This window comes from Leptosomus discolor, chromosome 3 (genome assembly GCF_034619465.1).
Source record: "Leptosomus discolor isolate bLepDis1 chromosome 3, bLepDis1.hap2, whole genome shotgun sequence".
In the NCBI taxonomy this organism is placed as follows: Eukaryota; Metazoa; Chordata; class Aves; order Leptosomiformes; family Leptosomidae; genus Leptosomus; species Leptosomus discolor.
The window spans coordinates 25,242,166-25,265,533 of NC_141393.1; the positions used below are offsets into that span (position 1 = coordinate 25,242,166).

Here is a 23,368-nt window from a genome sequence, read left to right on the forward strand (position 1 = left end):
AGCATCCTTACAGAGGGCTCCAGGAACAAAACAGAACAAAACCCCCATGGACAGCATCTTCCATTATGCTCTCACAAGCGGCTTGGATAAAGCTAAGAGACAGCTGCACTGGCTGGCTGGCTGGACCAGGGAATGCCAGCTCCTGCCCCTGCTAGAGAAACAGAAGACTAGGCAACATGTCTCAGAAGAAGGAAATCTATCTGTAGCCCTACATTTCATGGAACTCCAGTCTGCATTACAGGCAGAAGTACAGTGAGAATGAAGCAGGACTGTGAATGCAGCTTCCAAGGCCTCTTTTCTTATCAACCAGGTCAGCATTTTTAGCAGAAAAATGTTCACAATGCTATCTATTAATTGCTTGGATCTCCACAAGCTAGGTCACAGTCCAGATGCAGCATTTGTTTCTCTGATAGATGACCTTCTCCTATTCATAGGCAAAGTAACAGCACCACATTCCTACTACTGTGTCCGATACTGTTGACCCATGATTCTGTCCTACCTCAAAAAAACTGCAGGGTAAATGGAAACCCTTAGAATGACTCAGACCTTTTCTCTGAGAAATCTCACAAGATACCGTTCTTTGTTGCACAAGCAACATCTTGAAGACTCTTCTTATCAGGGAAAAGAGCTGGGAACAACAACTAGTTAGACACAGACCCGCTTGTATGCATCATGCCTAGGAGCACACTGCAGAGAAAGGAAGCATTTCATGTATCAAGGATTACCCAGAATAAGCCTCCCTTGGGAAGCACTTGAGATTACAAATGCTGTCCAAGTGTGTATATAGTTATTTCCTCAGTCCACATGGGCATCTCTTTCTGTCTCAAACCCCTTCCCCAGATTTCAGCAGGACAAATTCTCCATTGGCCCACAGCATGGCTATCAGACTCATGTGGTTTACGTAAACCCTGGGCAGACTGGGATTAACACTGATGATTAAAATTGCTCCATATGGGCCATAGTGAAAGTATCAAGTCAGGTATGGAGAGGAGGCACCTCTGGGATGAAGAACATACTCAGCAAGCAGAGATGCAAAGGCACATTTTTTAATTTACCCTTGATGTACAAGCAGATCTGGCCTCTGAAGTCATTTTGATGCTTCTGAAGGAGCCTTTACTCACAGAGACCTTGGCAAAGTAATGCTCTTCAGAGCATCAGACATGCAGGTGCCACAAATCAGCAGATGATAATCTGGTCTTAAAAATAAAGGAAATAATTTAGAAGAAAATAAATACCAAAGTTAAAATATAACGGTGAAAACTTGAGTATCTGGTATCTGGAGACAGACCAGGTGACAAAAAGCCTCAGAAAGGCCACTAAAGACAGTAAGGTAAGTGGTGGAAGCCATTCCTCATACGAAAAATCCTTCAGAAAAGTCATTCCAACCCTGAAGGGCATACTCATAGCTGGCAAAACGTGAAATGAGGATTAGGAATGCAGAGAGAAAATTTGAAATGCAATTAGTCAAAGACATAAACAAGTCACCAGAAATTCCTGGTGATGAGTGCTGCCTCCAGTAACACTGCGAACACAGGCATCTCACAAAGGACATTAGGTTAGATTTCGCCCAGAGGACAGGGCTAGAAGGGCTGCTCCTCCTCTCACCTCCACACCGGAGAGCACTCTTGCATAGGTGAGCAGGAACAGCTCCACGCCACGTGGTGCCTGCTGGCATCCCACCTACTCCAAACTCGAGCAAGGGAAAGGAGGTGCCTTCTCCTGCTGCAGGCAATTCCCTGCGTGGAGCAGCACGCTGAGAAGAAACCTGCCCATCACTGCTTACAATGGAGATACACTCTCCAAGACAGTATGAGAAAGATGTCTCCAGAAAATACCTTGAAAACTTCAATCATATAAAAATTAAAGATTAATTCAAAAAGTAGCTGAGATGCTAATAATCATAATAAAAAGGGGATCGCATATAAAAGCTGTTAGCTTCCAGAAGACTGAAGGGGAACAAATGTTGCCCTGTTTTTAAGAAAAATCCAGAGTAATCTGGAAAATTATAGTCCTGCAAGCTTTTATTCTGTATCAACTAAATTAGTTGAGTCAATAATTATAGAGAGTATTAAAAATCATCTAGCTAAATGTGATATGACTGAAAAAAGCCAACAGGGATTTTGAGAGGAAAAAAAAAAAAATCATTCTTCACCAGTTCACTAAAATACTCTGAGCATGTTAATGCAACGGTCAATAGAAGAGAAAAGGGAGAGATTTATTGGGACTTTCAAGAGGCTTTCAATAAATTCCCTGAGAAAGAGTGAAAAGAAAACTGAGTAATTATTGGACAAGATGCAAGAATATCACTTGCTCATTTAGTCCATTCCCAGTTTAGAATTCCCTCTCTGCAACACCAAACCCAGTACTACAAACAGCAGCAGTGGGGGACTCTCTAGTTAGGACAAGGCTGCAACATTTAGTGATGTTTTTACCACAGCTTCATTTTAACCTGCTCTGAGCTCTTTTAGATGAGGTGATACTGCAGAAGCCCTGTCTATGTTAGCACCTGCAATGTTGTTACTTCCAGTGAGGCTGAACTAGCACTGGAAACAGTGAGAAATGTGATGAAAAGGGAGACAGGTCCAGGTAGCGCCCACGAGGCAGAAGGGGCTCTCTACTATAAATGGGTTGACCTGCATCACTGTCAAAAACAAACAGCAGTTTGTCCTCTTACACCAATTCTTACATCAAGGTTTAATTTCCTTGCTAGTGATCTGGCAAAGGAGAGAATGGTGCAGCGACAAACATTCCATGAGATGCCACAGAAACTATTCACCACTATGGAAAAATAAGCCCTGCCAAGTCCCTACACCAAAGACAGGTGAACAATCAATAGACTGGCCGATCACCCTCAGCATAGATGGCTGCAAGGTTACACATATTGGAAGGTGCAATTTATCTTGCCCGCACACACTGATGGGCTCTAAATTAACTGTAGCCACCCAACACTTGCATCACATTGCTGGGGACAGCTCAGTGAAGGCACCTGCTCAACGCACAGTGCGGGTCAGGAAAACCCAAATAAGCTGTTTGATGGTGTTAAGAAAGGAAAAGAGAAAAACTTCTAAAACATCAAAATGCCATTGTATAAATTGAAAGCACAACCTCACCTTGGATTCTGGGTATCACATCACAAAAAGAGGTACAGAAGAAAAAGAAGAGGACAGAGAAGGACAGGGAAAAAATTATCATGGACTTGAAGAGAGTTACAAAAAAAGAGATCTGAAATGTTAGGAGACTGTTTAGATTAGAGAGAAGAGTTATATGAAATAAGAAAATCTCCCATTCCTATTTCCAGTTGTCACAAAACAGCAAATAATAGGGCATTCCACAAAGCCATAACCTTTTAAAAGGTTTTTTTACATCCCATTTTGCACAGTTCAGTATTAACCAGTGGCACTCACTGTCAGAGGACAGAGAAGCCAAGAGCTTAATGGAATTCAGAAAGGCTTTAGACATTTATGATAAAGCAACCATACCTGATTTTATATGGAGCTTTTCATCTCTAAAAGTGCTTTTACAAAACTCAGGATCGCTATCCCCCATTTTACAGACTCATAAGAACATTATATGTAATAAAATGTCTAAAGAGCTTTAAACACTCTTGCTCAAGGCATCAAGACAAAAATTACCCTATTGATTGTCCACAGTGAGAGACAGAATGCAAACAGGGTGCACTGATGCTCCCAGCATTATTAAAACCTTTAAAGAATCTATTTGGTGTATCCAGCTCCCACATTCTGCTTAAATCAGTCACCCCTTCTGCTGGGGTTCAACCTGCTTCCAAGGATCTTCTGTATTTACTAAATTACCTGCCATTGAAAGGACCTGGGACATTGGTGACGGACTCTTGCTTTCTTCCCATGGCACAGTAGAACTGCTGCTTATGGTCTTTCACATTAAGCCCTCAGGATGCTGGAAAGTATCTTGAGGCACACAGCGTGTGGGAGCATCCCAGGCACACATGCTGTCAGCCCTCCTGGACAAGACAGCTCTTCCAGGAATACCCGCAGTAGCAGGAGACTGGACAGGAAGAGCCAGGCTGTCCCTTGGCTACACACAGAAGGAAGAGAGGATGTCATCACACCTCTGTAGTGGGTATCCCCAAAACACGCTAAGTCAGGGAGGGAGAAGACACATGTCAGAGAAGATAGGAAAGGAATGTGGCCACAGTACTTTTCTCTTCCACCCCTGAGAGTGACAGGGCCACATGCACATGACTTAAAACTACAGAACAACTTTAGCTGACCCAGGACAGCACAAACAGAGAGGAATGAAAAGATGTCCACCTCACAGAACCACAGAATCACAGAACGTTAGGGGTTGGAAGGGACCTCAAAAGATCATCTAGTCCGACCCACCTGCCTGAGCAGGGCCCTCTAGAGTAGATCACACAGGAACGCATCCAGGCGGGTTTTGAATGTCTCCAGAGAAGGAGACTCTACAACCTCTCTGGGCAGCCTGTTCCAGTGCTCTGTAACCCCCACAGTGAAAAAGTTTTTCGTTATGTTACTGTGGAACCTCCTGTGCTCCAGCTTGCACCCACTGCCCCTTGTCCTGTCATTGGCCATCACCGAGAAGAGCCCGGCTCCATCCTCCTGACACTCGCCCTTTACATATTTATAAACATTGATGAGGTCCCCCCTCAGTCTCCTCTTCTCCAAGCTAAAGAGACCCAGCTCCCTCAGCCTTTCATCCTAAGGGAGATGTTCCACCCCCTTAATCAGCTTTGTGGCACCTCAATTTAACACGGTGAGAGACTGAAATCAAGTGCCATGCCAAAAGATTTGTGAAAATGTTTAGCGGGGGTACAACTACTGGTGAAGTGAATAGGGGACTCGGGTGCTTTAAAAACAGCAATAGAAAATCTAGAACCCATTGCAATGACAGTGTAGTTGTGTCTAAGGGGCTGTTATCTCCTCTTTCAACAAATCTCAATAAGCACACAGTTAATATAAACTACTATAGCCTTCACTAACACTGTCAGCTTGGTACTTAAACTGACCAACAGCAGGGATGCAGCAGGGAGACACACAGCTCTAAATGGAATTGTTACTGCCTCCTTTTTCTGCTAATTTGCCTGCCCACCTTTTACAAAAGTTCGTTCCTAGGCACACCAGATATTTCCCATTCAAATGCTTCCTTATACCAATACTGACTGGTAATACTGCTGATCACAAACAGGTCCACATCTTCAGAACTGGAATAACTCCTGATGCAATCTACCCTACTATCTAATAATTCATTATCTGTGTAGGTTATGTGTAGCATTCTTCAAGATTTACCTATGGGTCTCTGCCTGCCTATATGAGAGTACAGCATTCCATATGTTCCCACTCAGGCTGGTACTTTGCTACCTCTTCAGACTTACACTTTTTAGTTAGTTCCCCTTGATGCAAACTCTGGTTAAAAAGGCATCCCCTTCATTCTCAGTTTTGACTTCCAAAGCTCAAAATAGTCCCAGCAGAGATCAAGATCCTTCAGAAATTCTGGCACAACAGTTGGTTGCCCGTGAGACAGCCAGGAAGTGAGAAAGAGAGCTTTATAGCTTGCAAAGGATAAAAGACAGAGAAGATCCCCTAGACTAAAGCAATAATTTCTTAGTTTCTCAGTTTCACAAACACAGGAACAAGTCACACCACTAGCAGGATAGCCAGTGAACTTGGTACAAATGGAAGGATATACACAGAAAGCATGCAACAGACAGCTGAAATCTGGTGTTGGTGCTGGGACCTTGTATCACCAGTGATAAAGGCAGCTGAAATTAAAGCAAACACGTTTCATGATTTGTGCAAAACTCCCCTGGAGATCACAAGGGACTTTTCCAAACCGAGGCCAGTCCATTTCACACTGAACAGACATGCAGGCTCCTGCCGTCTGAGCCATCAGGACTCTGAATTTCCACACACAAGCACACACAGACATTGACCTCCCACCTATGCTACACATACTCCCACATTCTTCCTGCTAATACCCTGATTCACAACATGGTTCCTAAAAATCTGTACAGGTGACTAAGGGGTGGCATAGCAACAAACTGCTAGTCTGATATGCCGCTTAGTTCAGGAAATATTTACACTAGGCTGAGGTCCATCTCTTCAGCCAGTCACTTCCCAAGCTGCTCTGGAGAGGAGGAAGCAGCGTTGTTTGACTGCAGCACAGAGCACCAGCAGTCACCTTGCTGAACCCTGCCCTTGCTGGCTGGTGCATGCACAACCAGCACAGATCTCCTGCTCGTGTTCCATCTTCGTTTTGCTCCAAGCTCGGTCATTTGTGCTCTGATTATCTCTCATTACTGACGACCTTGCTGTAATGAGTTTTAATCTGCCTTGTATTAATTAGAAACATTTTCATTAGCCAGCTCAATTTTAGGTAAATAGCTAATAGAAGCAACTGAGCTGCAATTAGTTATCTGTGGGGCAGTTCAGGAGAAAAATCAGAAAGGAGCAGCTGTTTCCCCTCTAGACACCTCTGTGATATAATGCACTATTCTGTCTAAGTCTCCTGAGCAGGGAGAACAAGGAGCAGAGGGAAGGAATGGTCAGAGACGAGGGGAAAATAACACACTAACATAACTGGGAGGTAGCACTTCTATGGCTATGGCATTACCTGTTCATTCTCTCCCACTAACAGTTCCAGATCAAACCACTGAAACAGGAATCTGAGAGTCAAGCTGAGTCCTTTACACCCACAGACATCACCTTCAGTGAAGAGTGTTCTGCTCTTGAAGTTGTTTTACCCTGTGACCATACAACAGGTCCTTCACAAGGGCTCTCTTTTGGAGCACATACACTTACACAAATGGTACTTACACAGGAGGATAAGATCAGATCAGTTTTGCATGAGACGGAAGGACCAGACCTATGTATATGCAGATGTGTAATACCTGCAAAGTCAGCAGTTCCCCAAAAGTGCCCTCAGTGCCTTGTTGTCGTCCTGATAGGGTTGGTATACAAAGAGATCTGTCCTGTGCTTCGTAGCAGAGCACCCGTGGAGGATAGGAAGCAATTCAACAGCGTAGCTGCAAAAGGCAGAGAGACATCTACAGAAGTCACGGCGAAATTAGGCATGTGTCTCAATCCATTGATCACAGCGCCTGCAGCTCCTGTTACAGAGCCAGGTGAAATGATAATAAATTTGACACAGCATCTCTCAAAATCTTGCTAACAAAATTAATTCAGCTCATGTGGAATGGCAGTGAAAACAAGCTAAGGGCTGTAAAGACACCATCTTATATGGCCTTGTGTTTAGCTGTAGTGGGGGGCTCCCAGCGATCAGTCCTATTAAGCCTTGTTTTATTTGCAATTTTCAGCTGCTATAAGGAACAAGATCAACCAAGATGTGTGTCACACTCAGGAGTGTTTCCTAAAACAGGAGCTGCTGACACACCCTACAGAAACTGTAGACTATTGACTGAACAGCAAGAGATGATGCTGTGCAGCAAAAATGACCTGAAGGAAGAACACTCCCCAGACAGCTATGTCCATGTAAGAAGACCCTGGGAAGGCAGTAGCTTGGGAAGTGGGAAGTGAGGGCTGGTCCTGGGCCATGGGGAGGGTGGGTGGAAGAGTTCAAACAAGGCCACAGCAAGAATTAGCTCTCACTGAAGCTCATACAGTTATGGCTATGTATGGGGAGGCTTCACACTGGGGAGTGGGATGTAGAGATGGTCTCTTCACTTAAAAAAAGGTCTGAAGTCCCAGACACAGAGAGCAAAACAAACAAGAAAGAGTACATCAGGAGCCACTGCAAGACAGATCAACCGGTATAGTATAAAAGAGAAAGCGTTTCATGATTTGTCCTCAATAATAAAACGAGATGGTGTCAAGAAGGCTGACCTGGTAACATTTTCCAACTACTCAAGAGGTCAGACACTATAAACGGGAAGGGAAACATACAGCGTGTTACCAGGGCTAGTGAAGAGGTGGAAGATGCGACGAAATGATTATCAAGGGAATCTGTTCAATGCTGAATATTCCCGGCCTTCAAAGCAAAGTGAAGGATCCTAGCAACAGGGAAGAGGATGGACATCTGACAGCCTCTTCCCTTAGCTCCCACACCCCATCCTGCAATAAAATGGAGCTGGAAAAGCCATGGACTCCACAGGAAGCACTGACAAGACAGAAGATATACTGAAAGACACACTGAAAGGTGAGGTTTATCAGGACGGATAGCCCAAGCACCAAAGGAAAGATGAAGAAATCTCAGCTAAGTCTCATTTAGTTCAGCAGCTCAGGGTCAAGACAGGGTAGCTTCACACAGTCTGCTCTCCTAGTGTGGGTGTGCAGGGAAGAAGGAAGCACAGAGGCAGCCATGGCAGCTGGAGGGGAGAAATCGTCATATTCACTTTGTCAACGCCGAAGAATCTGGGCTGACATTTTTCTCTTCCCAACAGTCGAATCCCACCCTACCAGCTGCACGTCACAGCTGACCTCCAGTCAGAACCTATCTGAGTCAACATCAGGCGATTAAACTGTGCAACAGCAGCTTCTCCCCCTTGTACATATGCAACTTCTCTGCTGGCAGGTCACTCCAACAGCCAGAGGAACAGAGCAAGTGGGGTCCCTCTCTTACAGTCACACAGACGGGCACGAGCGTTCAGCTTGGTCACAGAACCCAGAAAGAAGGGTTTCCATTGCAGTTTCTCTAGAGATCTCAATACAGCCCCTTACCAAACTGACAGGCAGATTCCTTTCACCTTCTTTAATCTTAGAAGCTCTGACCTTTAAAGTACAGACCTCTTCCCATAGGAATACGATGCCTGAAGAGGAGAGAAACAGTAACACATGAAATACCTAGAAGTGATTAAATTGGATTGACGAGGAAGTCAGGGAAGATAACAACCGCGGGATTACGCTGTCAATTCCAAAAAACTGCAGTGACTGTCATAGCACCACATCCAACAGACAGAGAGTGGCTGCGGTGCCAGTAAGTCATCATCAATGGCAAAGTGCAGTTCTACTTTTAGAAGTGCCTATGTTTTAAAAAAAAACCCCAAAACCTAGAAATGTCCCCTTGTTACTCAGCAGGTCTGTTCCCTTCTGGGTATCAGTCAGAGTTGCTGACTTTAGTGGAATATATATATATATATATATAAAAAAAAAAATTACTCCAGCTTTTTCATCCAGTTAACACCACACAACTCCACACCAAGAAAGGTAGCCAGTGTTTATTAGCATCCCAGCAATGTCACCACTATGGGAGACTGAGCTGGTGTTCCTTCTGATTCATATGCAATCAATAGACTTGTTAAACTGCAATTAGAAGGTCAGATCCTTCCTTGCAGCCACTCCTGTGCTTTCTCAATGAAAACAATAGGCTTGTGCAGGTGCCAATGAAAGCAGAATTGGGAAAAAATGGGCTTATGTGGGTACCATCTACTAAGTTGTTATGGCTGCTAGGAACAAAGCAACACTGAGAATCTACATTGGCTTTGGGAGTGCCACTTTAAAATAGCATGAGACAGCAGTTTAATGAAGTAAAACGTACGAATATTTGACATGATGACTGAGATGAACAAAAGGACAGCCCAGGTGAGGTCACATGTTGATTATTCATTATCCAGAGTAGATTACTTTTGCTCCAACAACAAGCAGAAGGAATTACCCCCAGCAGTACCAGACACAATTGCCTTTATTGCAGCTGGTATCACAATGAACAATATTGTACATGTCTCCCCTGCACTTGGCTGTGGCTCACCAAGGTTGTGAAGGGAATAAAACTGAAATCGTCTTTATATACAATTACATATTCAATGTTTTGCCCTTTCCAATGCCAGTTGTTGAGTCTTCCCTCTCATCTAAGAGATGAATGAGTATCCACGAGACAGGGATGCTACATTTGTAAATGTCAAACATATTATAAGAACCTAGAATAAAATAGTCAGTAAAGCTGGACGTCTTGTCTCATTCTAATTTTAAGAAAACGGAGTGTCCCTCCACCTGCAGACTCACTGTCTGCAATTATTTTAGTTACAAGTAATTGGGTGCAACAGGAAACATTATCAGTGCATGGGAGCTGGGCACACGGCCAAGAAGAAAAGGAGCAGAAAGCCTCCACCTCCAGGTTACCCACCCCATCCAGAATCAAAGTGACTGGTCAATGTTTAAGAGAGGTTCGGCCTATGACATTATAAAATAGATTTCTGCACAACTGCCAGTGAAGGTATATCCATATCCTCATCCCCCATTCTTCCAGAGAAGCGACTACAAATAGCAGGAAATGTGATTTATCAAGTGGAAATCTAGGGTGGATTTTTTTCTTGATGTAAAAGATGCTGATTACCACAGATCACCTGTGCAAGCACCCCAGGGGAAGGAGAAGGGAAGCCTGGTCCATTATTACTCAGTTACAATTTCTCTGTGGAGAAAACTGCGAATCAGGCAGCGCTTGCCACAATTTAAAAAAGAAAACACCATCTGGAAATCCAGAGGTTTCAGTCTGAATCTCACAAAAGCAAAAGTCAAGGTTCCTTTGTCAAAAGGAGGAGAACCTGGTCTAACACTGGACAAGGTAAAACAAAGACAACACTGCAGTGGAGAAAACAGGCAAGAGGCAATCTCTATCAACAGGCTAGTCAAGGATAGCTAATTTCTAACCTTGGCTAGAAAGTAAATAGTAAACTCAAGACAAAAGGCCTATCACAAAGGCAATCAGTGCAAAACCTGACAGAAAAATAGCACTGATGAAGATTCTCCAAAGAATTAGACCTTACCGGCAAAATATAATCACTGTGGATAGTCCCAAAGACAAGATTTGCATGCCAAAATGACCACAGAGAATTAGCCCTACGCAAGATGGATGTGAAGCAAAGCAATTAAATCAGATGATAGTAAACCAAAAGTAATGCTATCTATGACCTCTAGCCTCAAATATTTAATATTAAAGCACTTACATACTCTACACAGAGATCTCATGAAGAAGGATGAAGTCAGAGTGAAACTGGGAGTTGACGTCAGCAGGCAGAAGAAGATGGAGAATGGGATAAATATGTCTTGAAAAGGGTGGAGCATCACTGTTCTTTCATTAAGGTGATCATGGCAGAAGCGGGGCTGCGTGTTGATTACCACTGAAGATCTGTTCCTTTCCTAGGCAGGGACAGAGTGCTGCATGTACAAGCATGTGGCTGGAGGTGGTAAGAGGGGACTCTAATCCCAACTAGAGAGATCCTTTGCCAAGTCACTACTGCCTGATGACTTGAGTGAGACATCAAAGAACGAAAAACTGAGAACGTGAACAGGCCTTCTCCAGGAGCTTCTTTAAATCTACATTATGCCTATTCTGAAGCCTAAAATAGGCTCCTTTTTAATCATGTGCTCATCGGCACCTGGGATTCACTAACATCCCATAGTAGCCAGTCAACTATGAGACACATATTTAACCACCTCTTTGAAAGCACAATTACCAAGTCTATATGAATTGCTGTCCTGACTACACGTAAATTGTGTAAACACAATTTACACACCTCTAAACACAGCCATGAGCAAGTAATAGCTCTGCTGGGCTTTGACAAAAAGCTTCAGTCACAGGGAGGCAGGGTGCCTCAATGGCCTCCACTACAGGAAGGCAGCCATCTACGGGCCACATCATACCAGTCTCCAGAGACCACCCCACAGAAATAATTTGGGGCAGGTAGTCTGCAACTTCCAGGGGGACACAGGCAGACAGAACGTCATTTGCCACTTGGAACTCAACCAGCAAATCAGATCTGACCTCCCTGACCTAGAGAACCCCCAGTGGCAATAAAGCAGTCCAAATAATGACCTTATGTCTTGTTCTAAAATCCATCAAATCCACAAATCCAGCATTCCTCACTTCCAAGCCTTCATGATGCTGCTCATCCATAACCCGGACAGAAGACAGTGGTCCAATACCAACCATGAAGACCTCCCCTCCATATGGCAAGGCATTTCAGCACATGATAGTGGGAAACCAAAAGCTCCATAAAAGCAAGCTTGGAAACCCACTCTATACTGTAGTCCTGGTTTTGCAAATCCCCCGTTTCCAACAAAATATGTGTTGGCTTACAGAGAACTATGTGTTTCTAGCAGTTATACAGGAGCTGTTAGATTTTACTATTCAGTTGCCTGAAAGAAGAAAAAGAAAGCTCCTCTGTTGGCCTATTAATCTGTCATAACGAGATTCTTCATAATTAATTTGTCCCTAACAGTTGCTTTGTAACAGTAGCGAGAGAGTATTTCAGGAATGGCAATTACCTCTGGTGTCAAAATGATGAAGAAAATAAACGTTCAACTATCAACAAAATGCAGTGCCTTTTCCACTCCCACCCGATGGTGGGTGACAGCACTGCACATCAGAATTACAGTGCGGTTAATTACTAGGCATGTTGCAATTGAGAATTAATTTCCTCTCTTGAGATGAAATTTGTTGAGCAATGGTGGAAGCAGGGGCATCTGCCACTGGGATGGGGGTTGTGTGGGGAAGTAGTCCTATCTATACATTGCTGCTTCTTTAATTTACTACACATATGTCCAACAAGTATAAGCAGTGAACACTATTTAAAGGAACTTTCCTTCATCAGCTACACACCATTTCAAAAATTTTGCAAAAGGACAGAGCTCGACTTCTTTGTTGTTGCTTTATTTAAATTTAGTATCCTTCAAATAAAAATCATATGCCTGCATCAGTCTTTCAATACTAATACGAAATATAATGGGTTTGTAGGCTGCTTGTAAATGGAAGAGTTCTTGGGCTGTGAGCTCATTGGATTTTCAGTATATTACGGAACCTGACATCTGTTTCTGGAGTGAAATTTCCAGGAATGAAGCTAAGACATGCACAGTGTGGAGCTCGTCTCTCCAGGTGAGGACGCAGCTCTGCCAGAGCTGGGAACTATACTCCGGAAAGGGACTGGGAAGGGGAAACCTGCTGGCTTGCCTGTCATTGACACAGGTGTGCAAAGCCACAGCCTGGGAGGGCTATCCTGCCTGGGTCTCAGTTTTCTCAGAAAATTGTGGTAAATCTTTGCCATGTGAGTCACTAATGAATGCAGAGCCAGGTGGGGTACAATCTGCTAGCAGCATAGCAGGGGCAAGGGAGGCGGCAGCCAGGGCTGAGGCATCAGTGGGGAGAGGTAATGGCAGAGCTGGGGCAGGCTGCAGGAGAATCGGGAGAGCGGGAAGCTGATTTAGGCTTGATACAGGATGGCAGCACAAGTGAACAGAGGTCAGCTGTGCAAGGGCTAGTGTGAGAACCTGCATGCATTCAGATGGGGATACACCCAGAGAGGTACGTGTGTGCATCTGCTTCTGTCTGCATTTTGCTCAGTCCTCAACCGCGTTACCAGACACTTGCTACCCTAAAATCAAAACATAGGTTTAAAAGAATCAATCACCCCCCTCACTCCTGATAAAGACTCACATCCCTAGCCTGTGGCCTTTGGGGCCAGTGGAGGTCGAGGAATCACAGTGGATCTAACCCTGCTGGTCAGGGAGGCAGGAGCTGGTATAGCTCTTGAGAGCCCTTCACATGCATCAGGTTGCAGACACCTCTTGTCTCCAAGTGCACAGCCCAGTACAAGCACCAGCTCAGAGTGAGGAAAGCACAGTTCCAGCTAACAGCCTTGCTGTTTCTCACTCCCCATCACTCAGGAGCCATTATTTGAGCAACCTGGTCTAGCAGAAGGTGTCCCTGCCCATGGTAGAGGGGTTGGAACTACACGATCTTTAAGGTCCCTTCCAACCCAAACCATTCTATGGTTCTATGATGATTTCATTATAACAAAGTTCCCCAGTCAAGGATCACCACTCCTTATATTGGCAGCAACCAACTGCCAATTCAGATTGCCACAGCAAAACCTCAGCTCACTGTAAGAAACAGAAGCAGGGAAGCTGTCCTGGAGAGGAATAGGAGAGACGGAACAGGTGATACTAGGGCACTGCAGAGATGAAACATCTCCTGCTAGGCTCTGGAAATGTCCAGCTGTGCTGCCTGACTGTGAACGCAAAGGAAAGGGTCCAAGGGAGGAAAGTGTATCTTCCCTACCTCTCTTCACACAACAGTCCTAGATAAACAAATGGGAGTGCAAAGACTGGTGCCTTCAGCAATCCTGTAAAAAACAACTTGTGCTCAGAGCAACCCTACAATAACAAACAGGCTGCATAGTTACAGAATTCATAGGCAACTTAAAACAAGTACATTTTCAGAGACTGTAGGGGCAGTATAGACATTTTAGGAGCTGGGGTTTTTTTGAAAAGCAATTCTGCTAGTGACCCTTTCAGTGAATTTACCTCTAAATTCAGCAAAACTGGCAAGACAGTAAACGGATCCAGGCTTGGCAGGAGGCATTTCATAAAGCACTGTGCATGTGTGTATATCTGCAGGCTCACATGCAGATTTATTGTTAAAGTGGAGCTAGGAACAGAGTGGAAGCTGTATAAAGATGACCCTTGTCACTATGTTTATCTGCTCCCTGTGGGCCCCTTCCAAGTCACATCAGCTCAGTACACTGACAAAAACAAGTTGTTACTGGTGTCAGACCTGCCAAGATGATGCTGCTGCAGAGGAAGGAGCAGCAAGCTGCTCTGAATGGTGCACCATCAGCAGAATTTGCAGGCACAGAGACCTGACTCTCAAGTCAAAAAAAAAGACAAGGAAAAAAAATAAATCCCAAACCAGTTCTACAGGACCAAAAGTAGGGTTAACTAGACTAGCAGTGAATGTGATTACCATCTTGGATTCACTCTTCCAAAGCCATCTTTGAACCTTTGACTCTTGTCTCAGAAGCAGCTACTTCAATAGGAGCACACAGGCCCATGTCTACAGGCAAGCAGATATGCCTGTCCAGATGTACAAAAATGCAGACACATCCTCCTCACATCAGCAAATTTCTACACAGGGCACTTGATCATCCTAGTAAATAAAGGGATAGCTTCCAAACCTGTCACTGAACTTTATATTTCATTTTGTTTCTACACTAAATTAGCAACTGCTCCAACTCAAAAGAAACAGTTTCCTTTTTTCTAGTCCCCAGGGCTTTCTCAGCCTGGCAGAGTCCTGCCTGGTCCTGGGGCACCAGCTGGAGGAAGACAGCAGAGCTCCTTTCAGAGACACCTTTCCCTCAAGCATGCAAACAGGGTGGCTCCCACACAGGTAAAAAGGCTTGCCTGGAACCCACTAAGAGTCCTTCAATGTTGCCAAGAAGTCCAGAGAAATGTTTGCAAGACACCACCCACCACAGCAATTCCCTCAGCACTGACTTAACAGACTAAATGAAGCCACTGGCTTGACAGGGAAGATAATTGCGTGTAACCCACCAGTACATTCTTTTATCAGATACACTTTAGGGAGAATGTGATAAGGTCACTCTGGTTTAGCAGAGCAAATCTACAGTATTTAGTCCTGTTCTGAAATTCCAACCTGGCCTGATATGTGAAATACTCTCTGCACGCCACGCTAGTCTTTTCACTCCTGTTTTTACATCTATGTACTCCTAATTTGGGGTCCTTTAAGCTGGTGTTTCATTGCAAGCTGACTACAGTAACCTTATAAAGGGGAACACAATCCACAATATGGGTCTTGTTAAGGACTCAAAGGACAAACAAAATAACCTTTAGGAAGCCCAGTTTGCCACTGCAAGTATTGATGTTTCTCTAGCCCCAAACGAACCTTTTAGGTATCTATTTTTCCTAGTCTCAGATAAGATTATTTCAATTCTCAAGCCAGCTGTCTTCCTATTCTTAAAATAGGTAAGGCAGGCACTGGCTACCTGTCAGCCTTACTGATTTTACAGGTGGCCTCTGACAACCAAGTCATATAAACTGGCCAGTAGTTCAAGGCTACACAGTCCATTAAGAAAACATCCCTACTTAAGGCCTGATCCAACGTCAATGGGACCAGCCTTAAGTTACCTACAGTGGTATCCTAAGCAATTTCTGCTTTTTGTTTCCTTCCCTCTTTACACATACCTTCAACCCTCTCAGAAATCCTGTGTTCATATCTATTTGCACTGCTCACACATAGGGTGAAAACCGAGGCAAATAAATAAACCTCAACCATGAGCTCATCAGAGAAGCTACCACCACTTGCCATATCTCTTTGACTTCGCACTGCTGAGTGTTCATTTCACCTTGCGACTCAACGCATAGTCCAAACACTAAATAAAACAAGATTATTTCTTCACTTTCCAGTTGCTCTTTCTATAGTGCTCCTCATGGTGCAGGGTTCTTGCAGCCTACATCCTTCAAGGGTTTCCTAATGGCTTCCTCACTGTACCGGTTGAGATGTTCTTCAGATATTCCTCTGGCTATTATGTACCTCTTCAGCAGCTATAAGGAAGCAAAGTAATGAGGTCTGCAGGGATTCAAATGAAAAGGGATAGCCCCATCTGGAGGAAAGAAGACTAAATGCTCCCAAGGCACACAGTTTTACTCCTGCTAGGGAGGTGCAAGAAAAATGCAAGACCACTTAGACAACTGGTGTGCCTGACACCTCATACTCATGCTTCTCGAGTGAAGCACTTCAGGGATGAGAGTGCACAGACAGGTTCAAAAGTGCAATAAGTGAGGCGCTGCCCTTTCCCCTAACTTCTCTCCTTCCTCCTCCTCCAAAAAGGTCACAGTGAGACAGCCTATTCCTCTGAATAAATCACTGCAGAACACTGAAGAACATCTTGATTCATAGGCACACATTCCCAAAAAATGGACCTTCCTAATGCTACAAAATTAAACCTAGAGATGCTGTGGCCTAATGTTCAGCTGACACCACTCTAGAAAGCAGAAGAAGGAAAAGGAAGTGGTTTATAATTACAAGATTTATTTTACAGCTTGTTATGTGTTTTCAGTGCAAAGCTTTCATGCCTTACGTGTTGGCAGGAAGTTTGCCAGACAGCAATGCTCAAATGTAGAGTCATCAAGCCACCAGCTGGCCCTGCTAGTAGCTTTTTTAGACTGCATTAGCGTCGACCATGCCTTTTAGATGAAGAGATAGCCTGTGGAGCACATAATAGGGCAAACGAACATGATCAGCTCAGGGATGGTCTGTGAAGCTCTTCACCTCCCTATTACTGGTTCCCATTTAGCTTGGTGGCAGAAAGTCACTGCCACCTAATGGCTACTCCGTGTCTCACAGAGAAGTTCATTTGCTGCTTCTCACCCCAGTTCACCACAGGTTGAAGCACAAGCAAAGACAGCCACCACCACAAGCACTGGCTGTGGTGTAGGACAGCCCACAGCCCCCATTCACAGTTGCCTTCTTGAAGGAGTGCCATGGAGAGCTCCTGGGAATTTCTCACTGCAGATGCAGTCCACCTCCATCATGAAGAAACTATTTAAGGACATCAGTTCCTATTATTTAAGGCGCACAGTGTTACTGAATCACAAGGGAAGTCCAAAGACTATTTCGTTGGTCTGAACTATCCAGAAACTGTAGGTTATTTTGAAAAACTCACACACACATACACCCACTCATTTTCTTTCCAGGATCCTTCAGTCAGGCAACTTCACTGCGAGACATGGCTAATTTTGAAAACACCCACCCCACCATGAGAAACAAACACCAGGAACAGCCTCAAAGGAGCAAGAAATCGTATTCTGTATAAAGATGGCACAAGGTTACACGTTCCAAATATTTGCGCAGATACTGACAGCCCAATAACCAGGAGTTTGACTGAGGAGAACATCCTCATTCTGCTCTCAAAAGGAGGGAAGTTAATTAACCTCTCCAAATGGCTTTTCCCTGACAAAGCAATTCTGTAGCCAACAAAGTTAATTCAAGAATGGATGCCCACTGTCTCCCAAGACACCTTGGCCACAGATACTTTTTCTCTTTTCTGTCTCCTCTCTATTAAAAAAAAAACCTGTATCCACATTCACAGCAGTAACCTTTTGTCTTATAATGGAAAACGACAAAAAAATGCCCTGCTCAAGATTTTCAGCTGTGAACACTTGTGCCAAAATCTGCAAGATGACCGACCCATTGCAATCCTCTTACTACACTGACAACAACTCAGAATCCCATTGATGCCAGCCCTTAAACAAACTGTATGTTGTGAGACACCTCCTGACTGACAGCAGGATCAACAGAAATTGATGCCAGCAATACAGGAAGTGTCAACCAAGACATCCAGGTGCTATGATGAGAGGCACACTGGAAATGTGACAGGGTAGGCTGACTTGAGACTGAGGAGACAAACACTCAAGGAGGCAAAAGAATGCAGAAGAATGCAGCTCTCTACAGAATAAAATAGTTTGTTGAGAAAGCAACAGGTAAGCTGCCCTCCTTCCTCCTCTGACCCACTACAAGCAGGGGCAGAAATAGGAAGAAATGCCCAAGCTTATGTGTGCAAAGACGGCCAGAATCATTTAACAAAACAGACATGAAGAGAAGAAAGCTCATATCTCCCCTAATGGTCCTGACACTACACCTACAGACATCCGATGTCTTGGGGCTAACCATGGCTACCACTGGCCTTGACACCAGTACACTGGCATTATCATCATATGCAGGAAAAGGGCAGACACCCCAGGAAAGGATCCTTAACTCAGGAGAAAGATCAAGTTACCTACATGGTCCAGCCACCAGTGGTGAGATGAAGCAACCACTGGGATGGACATCAAGCCTGACCACTTAAGCATGTTTAGCCCTGCTACAGGCAGAGGCAGGAACAGAAAAGATAAGACATCTTTTTCTCTTGGCTGTTGCTGAGGAAGGGCTGTGAGTGCCAACAGGAAGGTGGATTCTCCTATCTCCTCGCTGATGGGAGAACCAGAGAGAGGCAAACCAACGCCAGGAACACACAGTGAATTCCCAGATACTGCTTCCTGCCACATGGAAAGTAGTAAAGCACCCCCAATCTCCTGGCCATAAAAAGGTGCTAAGAACTGAGGGGTTGAGAGCATTAGCATCAAAAGTGGTCCATGAGGGACAGAAAAATAAAATAAGATTGAAGAGAATTCCTTGGAGCTAAGCAGGAACCTGGCTAAAAGCCCCTGGGAAACCATTTCCTTCTTAAGCTGCTTTGCATTTAATTGTTTCCTAATGACGATGTCCCTGTTTGGCCCCAACAGGGTCAGGGACCCGTACTGCCACTGAGGCTTCCCATCTGTCATCTGAGGCCACAGGTAATTTAGAGGCTCCAGTTTAACGGCTAACTGGGAATCCGTGGAGAGCGAATTAAGCATTATTTGCACTGGAGCAGCACCCACTAGGACGCTGAGCACCAGGAGGAGGTGCACAGAAAAAGTGTTTTCCCACTCCCAGCTGCAAGCCTGTCCCAGACACACACACAGCCATACCCCCTCACCGGAGATAAAGGCACAGCAGCTGCACCCAGACCTGCTGGCACTATCCACAGTCCCAGCACCACCAAACCCCTGCCTCAGCGAATCTCTTGTCTAGGCACAGCACCAAAAGTGAGGCTGGAAATCAGTAACCAATTCATACACATGTTTAAAAGAAAATTCCAAACTCTCAGCATATGAAGAGGAAGTTAAACTGGCCTCACTGGAAGGACAGAAGGTGAAGAGAATACAATGAATGGCCGAGCGCACCAGAGATCCACCCAGGACATAGGCAAGTAGAAGCAGCATCTGGATAAGTATCCTTCACACACAACACTTACTTGGGAGGGGCATTCGCATCCTCTTGGCCCCATCCACTAACTAATCTTCAGTACCAACTCCAATGGGGCAACTTTTTACAAGCCATTCTGAGGTAGTCCAACAAAATCAGCTCCCACAGAGTGTTAAAAGAGCTGCAAGATGGTAAAGCCTTGGCTGTCACCCACTTAGAGCTGCACTGAGACAAAGGGTTCGGTGTGCAATGGCCCAGGCCCAGAATGTTCTCCCACACCAAACTGATGCTTTACTAGCACAAGCTCTACAGGGATGTTGCTGAGGAACCCACAAGTGCTGTCATTGTCAGGCTTAGTGGTGGCCCTCCATAACACCTGCCAACAGCAGGACAGGGTTCCACAGGCCAATGAGTTTTACTAACTTGTGCTATGCCTGCATCTATTTCCTCCTATCTCCCAGCTCATTCCCCTTCATGCAGCCAAAGGCTAGTGCTGGCCATGCCACAGAGTGCTCTTGTGTCACACTGACATGCTGTGCTAGCCACTGGCTCTGCCACGCTCAGAGGCTGACTCAGCTAGTCCTGGCTTCCTGGCAGGGAAAGAACAGCTCTGTGCAGTGCCAGCAAACAGGGCCCTTTCTGGCTGCCTAGGGCATGAATTGACAAACCATCAAAACCTGCATGACAGAGGTTAATGAAGCCATGGAGACACACTGCAAAAAGTCAGGAATTTGTAAGGGCTGCTGCAAACTGCCGCCAAATGACAAGCTGGCCACAGCACTGATAACTCCATAACTTGAGTATCACTCAAGAAAGCTACAATCAGGCCTGCAAACCAGGTTTCAAAGGCATGTGGCAGAGACATGGGCAGATGGAAAGTGAAGCTCCAGACTCCAACACATCCATCTCCAATTTATGCCAGGGCAGCAGTGCCACTCACCTGGGATGGGGAGCTACAGCAGAACAGCTTAGCATCTTTAGACAGGAGAAAATGAGAACAAGTCCAAGAAAGTCACTCTGCAAACTATGCCAAATATTCTTAAGACCATACCAATGATGTGGTTTTCTGCCAGAGGAATACTAAAGAATGCTGGAGTCCAATGCTGATTTCTACCTGGCCCACCACTGTTTCCAGCTTTAAAGTCCCTTCAGTCTGAGAGTCCCTGGAGAGCACCACCCCATGCATTACAACCACATCAGTGGCCTAAATCCTACGTGCACTAAGAAGAAATATTAGGTTAAAGGCCTTAATTCAAACATACTATACAGACTGGCCTAATTTGTCACAAGCCACATTTCCCACTCCAAAGAGGCCTTGAGCTGCAATAGCAGAGGGACCCTGGCAACATACACCACATGCACTCAACTAAAACTTAGTGTCACTCACAGCTCAAGGTATTGTAGGGCTGTAGGCTGCAATGAGAGGTGCAGCACAAGACCAAGAGGAGCAATAGTGGTGCTTATCTTCCTTCTCACTAGAAATGCTTTTTCTATTCATGTTAATTACTGATATCAAAACACAAGAAAGTGTTTTGCAATGAGATATACATTTCTTTGCCCAATTCTTATTTCTTCAGAGATATGCAAGCCAGATTCACCCCTATTATTTAACCTCCAACACACTCCTTTTACTTAAATCCCTCATGTTATGGCCATTACTAACCGATAAGCAGGATAAAAAACCACTGCCAGGCCCCTCTCAGCAGCTGACCTCCACACAACCAGTTTGGGCAGAAGAGAACGGGTGACAGAGCCCAAATGCATCTCACCCCATACACTGAGCACCTGAATCTCTAATGGACATAAGTGACCATGTGGCTACTCTCGACAAGGGACCTTCTCCATTGGGCAATGCAGGGCCTGCAAGAATCTTATCTACTACGGAGCACAGTTTGCTGTTAACAATTTGGTAGAAAGCATACTCAATTATTAAGCTGACAGCTTGATGGTTTGCTTAACAGCAATGGCTTTGGTAACACACCTATGCCTTGCAGAGTTTCCAAGGAACACAGTCCAGTGCTATCACCTACCTGTGATTTCAGGAAGTCATACTCCTCTGATCCATATGGAACACTCCGAAGAGAAGTGAGGTAGTCATAGGTGATAACTGCTGTCTGCAAATGAAACCAGAAACGTTGAGCAAGCTCTGTAGTTATCAAAACAACAAAACTTCTGTTAAGGAGAATGTATGCAACTTGGACTCCAAAGTTTAGGCTCCACAGCAAAGTTTATGGTAACAGACTCAAGGAATGAAATAATAAGATTTCAATTTCAATGAACATTTACAGAAAGCAGTACAGGGACCTCGCTGACATGTAGCTATTAAAAATAAGCAACACTTTGCACTCCTATACCATCTTCTATTTGAGAAGCTCCAAGCATTTTCATAATCTTTGTACAGCATCTTGCACAGAGGATTCTCATTCTCAGTCAGTCATCTGTGGCTTCCACAATAAGGTCTGCTGCTAGTAATAGAGGCCATGCAGGCCCTGTTTGTGCCCCATCAGTTATCCCACTCTTCACCTTCACACCTCCAACTTGCCTAACTGGTACACATTGAGCTCAGTTTGGGTAGCTGGCTCAGCAGAGAGCAGAGCGACTGAAGACAAGGTCACCGATTAGCACAAGCAGCAGTATTTTTGGGGATATTCAACTGCACAAAGGACTAGAGGGCCAAAGGGTCAGACACCCAATTACAAAACAACAATACAGGGATCCAGCTAAAGCGTGTTAGCTAGACATAGACACAGACAATGGAATTAGATTCCTAAGTACCTTAATGATTTCTGAAAATGGATCTAGGGAATTTCACAATTTTATCCTATGACTAAAGTTCCTTTCTTTCTACAGTCAGAATGCCAGCAAATTAAACAGAAACATACAGGTCATGTTTAACAAGTTTACTTGGAGGGAGAGAAGGGAATGTACATCTAGATAAGAGATGGACTGGAGAGATGGACTGGAGAGACATGGATTTGACAAATGGACCACTCAGCGGATAAGGAATTGGCTGGATGGTTGCACTCAAAGAGTCACAACCAATGGCTCGATGTCCGAGTGGAGACCAGTGGCATTCCTCAAGGGTTGGTATTGGGACCAGTGCTGTTTAACATCTTTGTCGGCAACGTGGACAGTGGCATCGAGTGCACCCTCAGCAAGTCTGCCAATGACACCAAGCTGTGTGGTGCAGCCGACACACTGGAGGGAAGGGATGCCATCCAGAGGGACCTTGACAGGCTGGAGAGGTGGGCCCATGCAAGCCTCATGAAGTTCAACAAGGCCAAGTGCAAGGTCCTGCACCTGGGTCAGGGCAATCCCAAGAACAGGCACAGGCTGGGCAATGAGTGGATTGAAAGCAGCCCTGCAGAGAAGGACTTGGTGGAGCTGGCAGATGAAAAACTGAATATGAGCTGGCAATGTGTGCCTGCATCCCAGAAAGCAAATCACATCCTGGGCTGCATCAAAGGTAGCATGGCCAGCAGGTCAAGGGAGGGGATTCTCCCCCTCTGCTCTGCTCTGGTGAGCACCCCCACTTGCAGTACTGGGTTCAGCTCTAAGGCCCCCAGGCACAAGAAAGACACAGACCTGCTCAAACAGGTCCAGAGGAGGGCCACGAAGATGATCAGGGGGCTGGAGCACTTCCCCTATGAGGACAGGCTGAGACAGTTGGGGTTCAGCCTGGAGAAGAGAAGGCTCCAGGGAGACCTTATAGTGGCCTTCCAGTACTTAAAGGGGCTCTACAGGAAAGGTGGGGAGGGACTCTTTATCAGGGAGTGTAGTGATAGGACAAGGGGTAACAGTTTTAAACTGAAAAAGGGGAGATTTAGATTAGCTATTA

General features: G+C 45.0%; 1 protein-coding gene across 3 annotated transcripts in view; it reads right to left on the reverse strand.

Moving 5' to 3' along the window:
* Nucleotides 1-23,368, reverse strand: part of ADCK1 (aarF domain containing kinase 1) — an 81,089-nt gene that overhangs the window by 50,753 nt on the left and 6,968 nt on the right. For all 3 annotated transcript variants that reach the window (XM_086461961.1, XM_086461959.1, XM_086461960.1), the window contains exon 3: nt 21,561-21,644. In XM_086461961.1, coding sequence (XP_086318087.1) covers nt 21,561-21,644 — 84 coding nt within the window. The remainder of the gene's footprint in view (nt 1-21,560; nt 21,645-23,368) is intronic.